At 41.1% G+C, this 13,636-nt stretch overlaps 1 protein-coding gene across 3 annotated transcripts in view; it reads right to left on the minus strand.

Moving 5' to 3' along the window:
• HOMER1 (homer scaffold protein 1) overlaps positions 1–13,636 on the minus strand; it is a 246,911-nt gene that overhangs the window by 177,061 nt on the left and 56,214 nt on the right. For all 3 annotated transcript variants that reach the window (XM_033929598.1, XM_033929589.1, XM_033929608.1), the window contains exon 3: positions 425–556. In XM_033929598.1, the coding sequence (XP_033785489.1) occupies positions 425–556 (132 nt within the window). The remainder of the gene's footprint in view (positions 1–424; positions 557–13,636) is intronic.

The raw sequence follows: 13,636 nt of genomic DNA on the forward strand, positions 1-13,636 counted from the left end.
GTAATATTTATTCTTCGGCAACTGTAAATATAAAGCGAGTCTATAGTTTCATAAGGACTTAAAACAAGACCAATATCAGTAACAGTTGCCATTTCTGTTATTATTTTCTTCTAAATGCCCAAATATGATTTAGTGCAAAATTTTGACTTAATAGATTTTTCATCTTTCCAGGAAATAAATACTAAAAAAAGGGAAAAATTAATTTTGCTCATGGAATCTTAACATACTGTGAATGTCGTAAGTAAAGTTTGTTTTTATTTTTAATATTCTTTTCTTCCCACATCTTGCAGTAATGGACTAGCTATAAAGATCTATACAATAATTCAGTGCTTTGGATTGCGATCACTTTAATCAACATTTAGATTTTGCTCTGTTATTCTTAAACTTTTACTGACTGGAAATCCATTGTTGTTGGTTTACTTACTTTTGTAAGATGGTTTTCTGAGGAGAATCCCAAACCATAGACTGTATTTGCTCTGCTGTCTGCCCACTGACCAAATTTCTGGGATGTCTTTGTAAATGTCATGTTGGGAGAGATAGTACTATTTATTATTGCCTGAAAAAAACATGCAGACATAATTTAGACAACTTAGTTTTTAAGCATGCAGATACAAAATTTTATCCCCATAGAACAAGGCTCAATAGTTTAGTGTGGTGCTGTGATTGAAGCTACAGCCTGAATACCCTGTGCTGCTCCCTGTGACCCTGGGCAAGTCACTTAATCCTCCACTATCCCAGGTACATTAGATAGAGTGTGAGCCCACTAGGACAGATGGGGAAAATGCTTGAAGTACCTGTATGTAAACCGCTTTGAGTGTGGTTGTATAACTACAAAATACAATCATAATCCCTTTCCCTCTTTAATATAGGGAGTTTACATCCAATTATAGATTAGATTAGGTGAAACTCGGTTGGAAATGGCTTTATGCAAAGGGGTGGGAAGGGGGGAATCTCTCGTTTGTATAGGGCACTACTTCTTCGAGAGGCACCAGAGGATGTATATAGCTCTCAATGGGATCAGGATTTAGAGGGGATAGTGCTCTATAAAGGTCTTTTTTCCCCTTCCCAGTACCTCGGCACTTATTGAAAATGGGTATAAAAGTACTATCGCTGGTATATGACATCCCAGCATTTATCCCGTATTTATCCTCAGTATGACAACGAACTACTACAACACAAACGACAATGCAGACGTCTTGAAAGACAATGGAGAAAAGACAACCAAGAACACACAAAAGCAACATGGAGAATACTGAACAAACAATACAAACAAAAGAAAAAAGAAAATCATACTACACCAGTCAAATAGGTACAGAAATCCAAGACACCATAAAACTTTTCAAACTACTAAAGAAACTCACAGACACCAAATCCTACCTAGCTACCAATACTGCCCCTCCCCCCACAGCAAGCCAACTGGCTGAATTCTTCAGAAACAAAATCTCAACAGCCAGAAACACTTTCACCAGGACCCCAAACCATCTTGACAAAATCTCACTACCACCCATAGAAAAAGAGGCTTACGCAGCAGATAGAAACTCGTCAGACTTCCCAAACTTACAATGGCCTGACCTAGAAAGACTACAACAAATACAATCATGCAGCCTGCGACCTCAACCACTGCCCCCCATATTTGTTAAAAGCAGCCAGTACTAAATTCCGCACCCACCTCATGTGGTGGATCAGTTACATGCTAACAGAGGGCCAATTTCCACAAGACCTATCCAAAATCATCATAACCACTATTCTGAAAGACCCAAAGGGAGCTACAGATCAGCCATCCAATTATAGACCTATAGCCTCCATACTGCTTTATGTCAAGCTAATGGAAGGCCTTGTAGCAAAATGTCTCACCGAATATTTAGAAAACCACAACATATTCCACCCCTCACAATCAAGCTTCAGAGGCAACTACAGCACAGAAACACTACTAGTCTCCCTTTTAGACACAGCCACACACCTAAGTAAAGGCAAAAAATGCTACTCATACAACTCGATCTCACAGCGGCATTTGACCTAGTAGATCAAATATCCTACTACAAACACTGGAGGCAATAGGAATCACAGGCAGAGTCTACAATTGGTTTGAAGGATTCCTCCGCTCAAGAAAATAGTTAAAGCAAACAAGGAACAGTCGGAAACCTGGAACAACCCCTGCAGAGTCCCCCAAGGCTCCCCACTATCTCCAATACTCTTCAATCTTTAAACATAGAAACACAGAAACATAGAAAGTGACGGCAGATAAGGGCCATGGCCCATCTAGTCTGCCCACCAATGATCCTCCCTTACCTTTCTCTGTGAAGAGATCCCACGTGTCGATCCCATTTAGTCTTAAAATCAGGCACGCTGCTGGCCTCAATTGCCTGTAGTGGAAGACTATTCCATCAATCAACCACCCTCTCGGTGAAGAAGTATTTCCTGGTGTCGCTATGCAATTTCCCCTGATTTTCCACAGATGCCCTCTTGTTTCCGTGGGACCTTTGAAAAAGAAGATATCCTCCTCCACCTCGATACGGCCCATGAGGTATTTGAACGTCTCGATCATGTCTCCCCTCCCTCTGCGTTCCTCGAGTGTGTAAAGCTGCAATTTATCCAGCCGTTCTTCATACGGGAGATCCCTGAGTCCTGAGACCATCCGGGTGGCCATTCGCTGGACCGACTCAAGTTTCAGCACATCTTTGCGGTAATGTGGCCTCCAGAATTGTACATAGTATTCCAGATGGGGTCTCACTAAGGATCTATACAATGGCATTATGACTTCGGGCTTACGGCTGATGAAACTCCTGCGTATACAACCTATGATTTGTCTGGCCTTTGATGAAGCTTTCTCCACTTGATTAGCAGTCTTCATGTCCTCACTGATGATCACCCCTAAGTCTCGTTCTGCTACAGTCCTCGCTAGGATCTCACCATTAAGGGTGTAAGTCTTGCATGGATTTTTGCTGCCAAGGTGCATGACCTTGCATTTTTTGGCATTGAAACTTAGTTGCCAGGTCCTGGACCAATGCTTCAGTAGGAGAAGGTCGTGCGTCATACTGTCGGGCATTGAGTTTTTGTCAGGCCCTGTTGTGCTCTTGCCTACTATATTGCATAGTTTTGCGTCATCGGTGAATAACAATAATTTACCTTGAAGCCCCTCAGCCAAGTCCCTTATGAAGATGTTGAATAGGATCGGGCCTAAGACCGAGCCCTACGGCACTCCACTGATCACCTCTGTCATTTTGGAGGGGGTGCCGTTCACCACCACCCTCTGAAGTCTACCTCCAAGCTAGTCCCCAACCCATGCAGTCAATGTGTCACCCAATCCTACAGAGCTCATCTTGCTCAACAACCTGCGGTGTGGTACGCTATTGAATGCTTTGCTGAAGTCCAAGTACACGATGTCCAGGGACTCCCCAATATCCAGCTTCCCCGTCACCCAGTCAAAGAAGCTGATCAGGTTGGATTGGCAGGACCTCCCCTTTGTAAATCCATATTGACGGGGATCTCGTAGATTCTCCTCGTTCAGGATCTTATCCAATTGGCGTTTGATTAGAATTTCCATTAGTTTGCTCACTATTGATGTGAGATTCACTGGTCTGTAATTCGCAGCCTCCGCCTGCATCCTTTTTTGTGGAGTGGAATGACGTTAGCCGTTTTCCAGTCTAACAGGACTCTCTACCTGTACTAAGGGAGAGATTGAAGTGTGCGGATAGCGGTTCCGCCAAGGCGTCACTTAATTCCCTGAGTACCCTGGGGTGTAGGTTGTCTGGCCCCATCGCTTTGTCAACCTTGAGTTTGGACAGCTCACTGTAGACACTGCTAGGCGTAAACTCGAAATTACAAAACGGGTCTACCGAGCTATTCCCTGTCTGCAGCTGAGGGCCGGATCCCGGCGCCTCATGGTTGAAGACTGAGCAGAAATATTCATTTAAAAGTTTAGCTTTTTCGGAGTCCGATTCTACATAGTTCCTGTCTGGTTTCCTAAGGCGTACTATCCCGCCTGTGTTCCTGTTTCTGTCACTAATATACCTGAAGAATGATTTATCGCCCTTCTTGATGTTCTTCGCTAGATTCTTCTCCATTCGGAATTTGGCCTCTCTGACTGCTGTTTTGACGGCTCTTGACTTAGCCAGATAAGTCTTCCCTGGAGTCCTGCTTCCCTGAATGTTTGTAGGAGATGAATGCTCTTTTCTTCTCTTTTATGAGGTTTGAGATCTCCACAGAGAACCACTTTGATTTATTGTTTCTTCACCGTTTACTTACTGATTTAATATATCGGTTTGTTGCTTCTTGCATTGTAGCTTTCAGAGTTGACCACATTTCCTCTACATTATCTGTTTCTGCTTGGTTTTGCAGCGACTGATGGATGAAATCCCCCAAGTCCTCGAAGTTGGTGGCCTTGAAGCTGAGGACCTTGGTTAATGTGTTAGATTTGGTGAAATCTTTTCTGAGATTGAACCATACCATGTTGTGGTCACTGGAGGCCAACGTTTCTCCCACCGAGACCTCTGTGACACTTTCTCCGTTGGTATGTATCAGGTCCAGAATCGCCTGATCCCTAGTTGGCTCCAAAACCATTTGCTTGAGTCTTGCTCCCTTTATAGAGTTTAATAGCCTTCTGCTGCTGCTAGTCGCAGAGGAAAGTGTGTTCCGATTCACATCAGGCATATTGAAGTCACCCAACAGTACTGTGTCCCCACGCAAGGTGATACTCTCTATGTCTTCGATTAATTCCACATCCAGATCATCCTGTTGTCTTGGAGGTCACACTTAGATGAAATAGGCAAACTTCATACATCTATGCCGATGACATCACCATCCTCCTGCCTTTCGACCAAACCAACCCCAATACAACGAACAAACTACACACTGCACTAGAAACAGTGTCAAAATGGATGACAGACCACAAATTAAAGCTGAATCAAGAAAAAAACAATTTCTTACTTCTAGAAAAAAACAAAACCCCAACCATAACAAACCTAGAAATAGACTCCATCACATACCCATGCAACCCAACCTAAAACTGCTGGGAATAATGATAGACAAAGGCTGCACCATGCAACTTCAAATCAGCAAAACGTTCCAGAAGGCATTCGCAACCATGCACAACTAAGGCAAATCCGAAAATACTTCAACAACAAACAATTCAAACTCTTGGTACAAGCACTAATCCTAGGACTCCTGGACTACTGTAACATCCTATACCCGTCATGCCCACCCAACATGCTAAAACAATTACAAACAGTCCAAAATATAGCTCTTAGACTGATTTACTCGCTGAAAAAATATGACCACATTACCACCACCTTCCGAAATTCACACTGGCTCCCAGTACAAGCACGCATACAATACAAATTCTACTGCACCCTATTCAAAACCCTAAATGGAAACGGACAAAGCTATCTGAGCAACCGCCTAAACAGGAAAAACACATCCAGACTAAGGAGAATGCATGCACACTTTATCCACCCCCAATCAAAGGTATACAAAGCAAAAAAAATATACAACGGACTATTAGCCACCAGAGCAGCGAAACTAGACCGCCACCTCTCCAATCTGCTGACTATAACACTCAACTACAAAACATTCAAGAAATAACTTAAAACTTTTCTATTCAAGAAATTTATCAAATGATCTAACTAAACCTGATGGTCCCTCCACAGATCCAGACACATACTATATCTATTAACCATGTATTCTCCCTGGAAATGCTCAGGCCAACTCTTGTAAACCGCCTAGAACTGAAAGGTATTGGCGAGATAGAAAACACCAATGTAATATAATGTATGACACAGCCTGTTGGCAAGCTTATGGGGAAGAAGGCTCCTTTCTGCATATTTGGTAGTTGTGTCCGAGAGTCAAAGATTATTGGAATATGGTGGGACAATGAATTGTTTGCATAAATGGGAAGCATTATCCGGTTTTATTAGCTGGTTGTTTGCTGGATATACCAGACCAGAGTATCATTTGTCCTTATTTATAGTTACTTTAGCTAGGCTTGCCCTGGCCCATTTTTGGCGTACTAGCCATTTGCCCATTTGGGATTACTTGATTAGTTGATTAGAATAATTATTTTGTGGTCCGGCACCGGTCCGCAGACTGGCAGTTGAAGAACACTGGGCTAAGTCGTGCCCATCTCCACCCAATCTCCGCCCCAGACCCCGCCCCCATAATAGTACTAATTGTAACATCATTTTTTCATCCATTTTTCAGATATACACATATACAATATAATCGTATTAACAACACATAATGGTTAACCACAAAATTAAAATACACAAAGCACACTGTATGCTTTTCAACATTCATTCCTACCAGAAAACAGATAACCCCATGCAAATGCAGGATCAAAATACTAATATTCACAAACAAACCCTTGCAAATGCAGGACCAAAAACTAAAAGTACTAATATTCATAAACAAACCCTAAGATACAAGACTCTGCAAGCAGTACAACCCCCAGAGAAAAACAAACAAATGCATTTCTTCCTGAACAGACAGGACAGATAATTAGGGCAGATGTAAAATCACTAAATAAAAAAATATAAAAGCATTTCCCCTACCACTGTTGACTTTCTCCCTCCATGTGCCTTGCCTTCTGGCCTGCCCTCCGGTGTTAGCTTCAGGCCGATCCATGGTGCAATGAATGCAGGGTCTTCGGGCCGGCTCCCTGAGTGCTGCATTGCACAAAGCTGTGGAAAGCGTCCCCCACCTCATCTGGAAGCCTTCCCTCTGACATTGCGACGTCAGAGAGAAGGCTTCCGGGTCAGGCGCAGGCCATGGGTAGGAGCCTTTTCCCACAGCTTTGTGCACTGTAGCACTCAGGGAACCGGCTTGAAGACGCTGCATTGATCGTACTGAGGACCAGCGGCTACAGAACAATCTCTTGGGCCCGATTGAGGTGCCGGCCCTGTGGATTGGCAGAAAATTTCTGCGGACCAGCGGTTGAAGAACACTGGTCTAGATTATGTACATTTGATGTATAAGTTGACTGCGATGCGTCGTCGGGGCATGGCTCCTTACCATAAGGTTTGGGACCTTTATGTATCATGGCAGGAGACTTCCCACCACTCTGGGACTCAGGGGTAGGAGGGTTGAGGTTTTTGGAAGGGGCAAGTTTGAGGTTTTGGTACTCCTTTATTAGTAATTTTGGTTTGCGGTGCAGAGGGCTGCTTTGCTGACCCTTTCCCTGGTTGGGTTGAGTGCAGAGGGGTGGGGGGTTGAGGGATTGCTCGGGGGGGGGATTTTTGTCTGCTCATAGCTCATCATTATTTATCCTCAGTATTGCTTTGTATTGGCTTGTTTCTCTTTGGTATTTATGTTTCTGCAGGGTTCTTGTTGGCCTCTAGCTATGCTGTTGTATTGGCGTGTGTTTCAAAAATTCAATAAAACTTTGTATAAAAAAATAAAATTATAGATTAGAAATTCAATCATCAATTAGCACATACTGTTTTTATAATCATGTAATCAAATTATGGGCCCCTTTCACAAAGCTGCAGTAGCAAGTCCTAGCGCAGCATATGTGACGCAGCCCATAGGACTTGAATGGGCTGAACCACATTTGCCACATGGGAATTGCTATAGTGGTTTTGTAAAAGGGGCCCTATATTTCTATACCTGATGAAATGCTGTATCAATTTCTCACATACCTTTCCATTACAATGTCTTGGGATCTTTGTGCATATAGCCACAGATTTATCATATTAATCTCTCCTTGGATGAAAAAATCTGTAATGGCATTGCCATAAGAGACCCAGTTTGAGAATATTTTAATGAAGTTCCTCTACCTATGGGTAAGACAGGCATGTGTGCAAAATGCAAACACTGTAACAAAGAAATGCAAGGCCTGAAGGCCCAAAATGAAACATCATGAGAAGTGTTTGATGAAGATGACAAAAGAAACATGTTAGAATAGGCAGGATATTCAGGTTGGTAACTGTTTTGATTTCATCATATTTCTTAAGTCTGCCTTGAGGAACTGTTATATTTGAGCAAAATTATATTTGTTATTATTACTACATGTTACTGTCATTTTGATACAGTTATGAAGAAATAAAGAGTTGAAACAAGCAAATTATTTCTTTTTTGGGGCAGTACTGAGTGGCAGTGAATACAATGAGTAATACTAATTAAGCAGAAATGGTATCAATAATAAAACAAAAGTACTGACTTTTTTGTTTAGGGGAATCTTATCATTAACCTAAAAGATTCTGGAAACTATCCACCTTCAAGAGCACCATTCTCCTGTTCTATAGTTGCACAATTATCTGTCCAAGATAGTATTTCAGTCACATCATATGCATCATGTATATCACCTAAAAAAAGAAAAAAAAATCTGACTATCCAGGAACCACCATAGATAAATTTGTGATTAAAACCAGCAGATTACAAAAAGAGGTAATTGATGAAAAAATGGCCCAGTTTGTTTGCAAAACAAACTCTTCTTTCCGCCTAATTGAAAACCTTCACTTCATTAATATGGTTCAGTCACTGAAACTAGGTTACAGTCCACCCAGCAGAGCAGATGTTGCAGGGAAACTACTGGATAAAGTGTATGACAGAGAAATGGAGCAATGTGCAACAGGTTTAGAAGGTAAAAATAAATAACCTAAATCTTGATTGGAGTAATGACCACAATAATCCTGCTTTATGTGTGTGTATAATAGAAGAAGGGAATGTCTTTCTTGCAGAAACAACTTATACCTCAGGAAATGCACATGCAGCAGAATGCTTCCTGGAATAATCAGCAAAAGCTATAATAAAATGTAAACAAAAATTCAAATGACTAGTCTGCATTTTAGTCATAGACAATGCTGCAAATGTATCCAAGATGAAAAGAAATTCAGAAGAGCATGAAAAGAATGCAAAGCTAATAACAGATGGCTGCAATGCTCATTTGCTGCTTCTCCTAGCCAAAGACTTCAGTGTCCTGGAAATAAGGACTAATGTTGCTAAAATTGCTAAATACTCCCATAACAATCATTTTGCTGCAGCATCTCTGAAAAAATGGGTAGGACCAAGCTAACGCTCCCACAAGATGTTAGATGGAACTCTGAAGTGGATTTTATATCAAAAACTGGCCTATTCTGATGGCAGTTTGTTAACAAAATCAAGAGAAAACAGATGACAGTTTTACGGCCCATATCCTCAACATTGGGCTTAAGAGAAATGTTGAAGATATACTGAGAATCCTGAAACCTATTACTGAAGTTTTAAACAAAACACAGAAAACAGCTCTTTTATTGATGATGCTGTTGACATTTGGAAGGAATTGAGTGAGCACTTAAAAACAGAACTGCACAATGACAGAATTAAATCACAAACATTAAAAATACAAATGGGACAAGCACTGCCTCCAGCTTATTTTCTTGCAAATATCATCAATATCCAGTACCAGAGTGAAATCTTAAGGTCCAGATTCTATAACCGGCGATGTTGTTGGCAACTACCTTAAAAAACCATAATCAGACCAGAATGATTACACGAGAGAAAAGGGAGGAACTATAAATAAGTTAAGAAAAGAAAACATTAATGCAAAGTACGAATAGGAATGGGAGGACAAATATTATGCTGCTGCATTTCATTTGAACAAAGGGAATAGAAAAAAAAGGAACCAGGAAAGAGAGGGAATAGAAAATAGAAGGAACCAGGAAAGAGAGAGAATGCCGTAAATGGTAGGCAGCATAAAAGAAACTTAATGTTAAAGAATAAACTTAGTGTTCAAAGCATCTTTGAACAGAACACATTTTAAAGCAACTTTGAACTTTTCTAAGTTAGTTTTAGATCTAATATGTAAAGGTAAAGAATTCTAAATAGTGGGAGCGGTCACGGAGAATGAAGTTATATGGCGAGTGCTGATTATTTTTAATTATGGAACAAAGAAAAGATGTTGATTCGAAGATCTTAGTGTTCTAGGTGGATCATGAGGGACAATTAATTTATCGATAAAGGCAGGTTCATTGGTTTTATGTGTTTTGAATGTTATCATAGTGAGTTTATATATTATTCTGTTGGGGATAGGGAGCCAGTGAGCCTTTTTCTTTTTTTTTTAATCTTTATTTATTTATCAATTTTACATTTATCAAAATCAAACATTTTGTACAGAAAGATTATTTGTTTGACATAAGATTAAAGGGAAAAAGTGAGTCTTTTTCAACAACGGAGTGATGTGGTCATATTTTTATGAAACCTATGATAACCTTAATAGCAGCATTTTGGATGATCTGAAGACGTCTAATCTCTTTCTGTAATATGCCCTAATATAGAGAATTACAGAAGTCAAGTTTTGACACCACAAGAGAATGAATCAGTATATTTAACGCAGGTGGTTCCAAGATGTTTGATAGGGACCTAATCATTCTTAATTTGTGAAAGCAACTTCTGACGACTACTCCTATTTGTGTATTTAACTTATTTATAAATGGTCTGGAAATTGGAACGATGAGCGAGGTGATTAAATTTGCAGATGACACTAAACTGTTCAAAATTGTTAAAATGCATGCGGATTGTGAAAAATTGCAGGCAGACCATAGGAAATTGGAAGACTGGGCATCCAAATGGCAGATGACATTTAATGTGGACAAATGCAAAGTGATGCACATTGGGAAGAATAACCTGAATCACAGTTACCAGATGCTAGGGATTAGCGCCCAAGAAAAGGATCTGGGTGTCATTGTAGACAATACGATGAAATTTTCTGCCCAAAGTGTGGCGGCAGCCATTAAACATAAGAAACATAAGAAATGCCTTCTCTGGATCAGACCTAGGTCCATCTAGTCCGGCGATCCACACACGCGGAGGCCCATTTAGGTACTCCTTTATGGAGACCCGGATTTCCCGTATCCCTCAATATGATTAGCAAGAAGGTATGCATCCAACTTGCGTTTGAAACCCAGAACAGTAGTCTCCATCACAACCTCCTCCGGGAGAGCATTCCAAATGCCCACCACTCGTTGTACGAAACAGAACTTTCCGACGTTAGTCCTGAACCTGCTGCCGCTCAGTTTCAGGCTATGACCTCTTGTCCGTGTCACATCTGAAAATGTTAGTAATGCTGATTCCTGGTCTATTTTGTCAAATCCTTTTAATATTTTAAAAGTCTCTATCATATCCCCTCTAAGTCTTCTCTTCTCGAGGGTGAACAGTCCTAGTTTCTCGAGGCGTTCTCTGTAGCTCAAATTCTCCATATCTTTGACTAGTTTCGTGGCTCGCCTCTGCACCCTCTCCAGCAGAGTTATATCCTTCTTAAGGTATGGAGACCAGTGTTGGACACAGTATTCTAAGTGTGGTCTGACCATTGCTCTATAAAGTGGCATTATAACTTCTTCCGATCTACTCGTGATCCCCTTCTTAATCATGCCCAACATCCTGTTTGCTTTTTTCGCCGCCGCCGCACATTGAGCTAAAGGTTTTAGGGTTCTATCAATCACTATCCCCAGATCCTTTTCTTGTTCGTATTTGGTTAATGTCACCCCCAACATCCTATATTCATGTTCTTTGTTTTTCTTTCCCAGATGCATCACCTTGCATTTGTCTAAGTTAAAATTCATCTGCCACTTTTTTGCCCACGTTGCCAGCTGGTTGAGATCCTTCTGAAGATCCTCGCAGTCTCTTTGAGCGCCAACCGCCCGACATAATTTTGTATCATCTGCAAACTTGATTATATTGCATGTTGTTTCCTCTTCCAGGTCATTTATAAAAATATTGAACAAGATAGGCCCAAGAACCGAGCCCTGAGGCATGCCGCTAGTCACTTTCTCCCAGTCCGAAAATTTCCCATTTATGCTCACCCTCTGCATTCTGTTTTCTAACCATTTGCTGATCCATCTGTGCACCTCTCCTCCTATTCCATGACTTTGGAATTTAGTCATGAGTCTTGCGTGCGGGACCTTGTCAAATGCCTTCTGGAAGTCCAAGTAAATTATGTCCACTGGATCTACCCTATCCATTGGTTTGTTCACCTTGTCAAAGAATTGTAGTAAATTGGTCAAACATGACTTCCCTTTCCTGAAGCCGTGTTGACTAGCTCTTATCAGGTTGTGATCCTCCAAGTGTTGTACAATGGTATTTTTAATTAGTGCTTCGATTATCTTTCCAGGAACCGAGGTGAGAATCACAGGTCTGTAGTTTCCTGGTTCCGCTCTTGTTCCTTTTTTGAAAATTGGGATGACATTTGCTATCTTCCAGTCATCTGGTATTTGCCCGGTTTTTATTGACATGTTAGCCAAGGATTGTAATAGTTCCCCAATTTCTACCTTAAGTTCCTTTAATACTCTCGGGTGAATTCCATCCGGTGCAGGGGATTTATCACTTTTTAGTTTGTCAATCTGGAAGTATACCATGTCCAACTCCACATTTACTGTTGTTAGGCTTTCCTCAATGTCGCCGGTGAATATATTCCCTGTGTCTGGCATTGTTGTTGTGTCCTCATTCGTGAAGACAGAAGCAAAGAATGAATTTAGCCTATCGGCTACCTGTTTGTCTTCTTTAATTGTCCCTTTCCTTCCTTGGTTGTTGAGAGGGCCCACTGCCTCTCTTGTTGGTTTCTTTCCTTTCACATATCTAAAAAAGGGTTTGAAGTTTTTTGCTTCCTGGGCTATCTTTTCTTCATAGACCTTTTTTGCGTCTCTTATCACTTTATGACATTTTTTTCTGGTCGGTTTTGTGACAGTTCCAGGCCTCCGTCGTTTTTTCCCGTTTCCATTTTTTAAACGAGTTCCTCTTTTCCCTCACTGCATCCTTCACTTCTATGGATAACCAAGCTGGTTCACCTTTGTTCTTTTTTCACCTTCCTTTGGATATCCTTGGTATGTAAAGATTCTGTGCTTCTGTGATGGTTTTTTTCAGCATAGACCATGCTTGATCAACTGTTTGGATTTCTGCTTTTCCCTTCTTCAGCCGTTTTCTAACCATGGTTCTCATACTGTCGTAATTTCCGTTTTTGAAATTAAAGGTTGTGGCTTTAGTCCTGATTGGTTTCCCCTTACCGATGCAAATGGTAAAATTGATCATATTATGATCGCTTGTCCCCAACGGGGCTGTTACCTCTACATCTGCTGTCCTTCCAGTAATGCCATTTATGACCAAGTCCAGGATTGCGCTGCCTCTAGTCGGTTCTCCTACCATTTGTTCAAGGAAGCAATCTCCTATCAGTTCCAGGAATTTTGTCTCTCTGACGCAGATTGACGTTCCCAGTTTATCCCCGGAAAGTTGAAGTCCCCCATGATCGTCACATTTCCTGATTTACATCCATGGTTAATTTCTTCCATCATTGCTTTGTCGATTTGCTCAGACTGTCCCGGGGGTCGATAATAGAGGCCAGGATGCTAGGAATTATTTTAAAAGGGTTGGTTAACAAGACTAAGAATGTTATAATGCCCCTGTATAGCTCCATGGTGCAATTCATCTGGACTATTGCGTTCAATTCTAGTCTCCTTTTCTCAAGAAAGATATAGTGGCGCTAGTTAAGGTTCAAAGATGAGCGACCAAGATGGTAAAGGGGATGGAAGTCCTTTCATATGAGGAAAGACTAAAACGGTTAGGGCTCTTCAACTTGGAAAAGAGACGGCTGAGGGAAGATATAAATGAAGTCTACAAAATCCTGAGTGGAGTAGAACAGGTACAAGTAGATTGATTTTTCACTCCATCAAAAATT

The sequence above is a fragment of the Geotrypetes seraphini genome, chromosome 1 (assembly GCF_902459505.1).
Source record: "Geotrypetes seraphini chromosome 1, aGeoSer1.1, whole genome shotgun sequence".
In the NCBI taxonomy this organism is placed as follows: domain Eukaryota; kingdom Metazoa; phylum Chordata; class Amphibia; order Gymnophiona; family Dermophiidae; genus Geotrypetes; species Geotrypetes seraphini.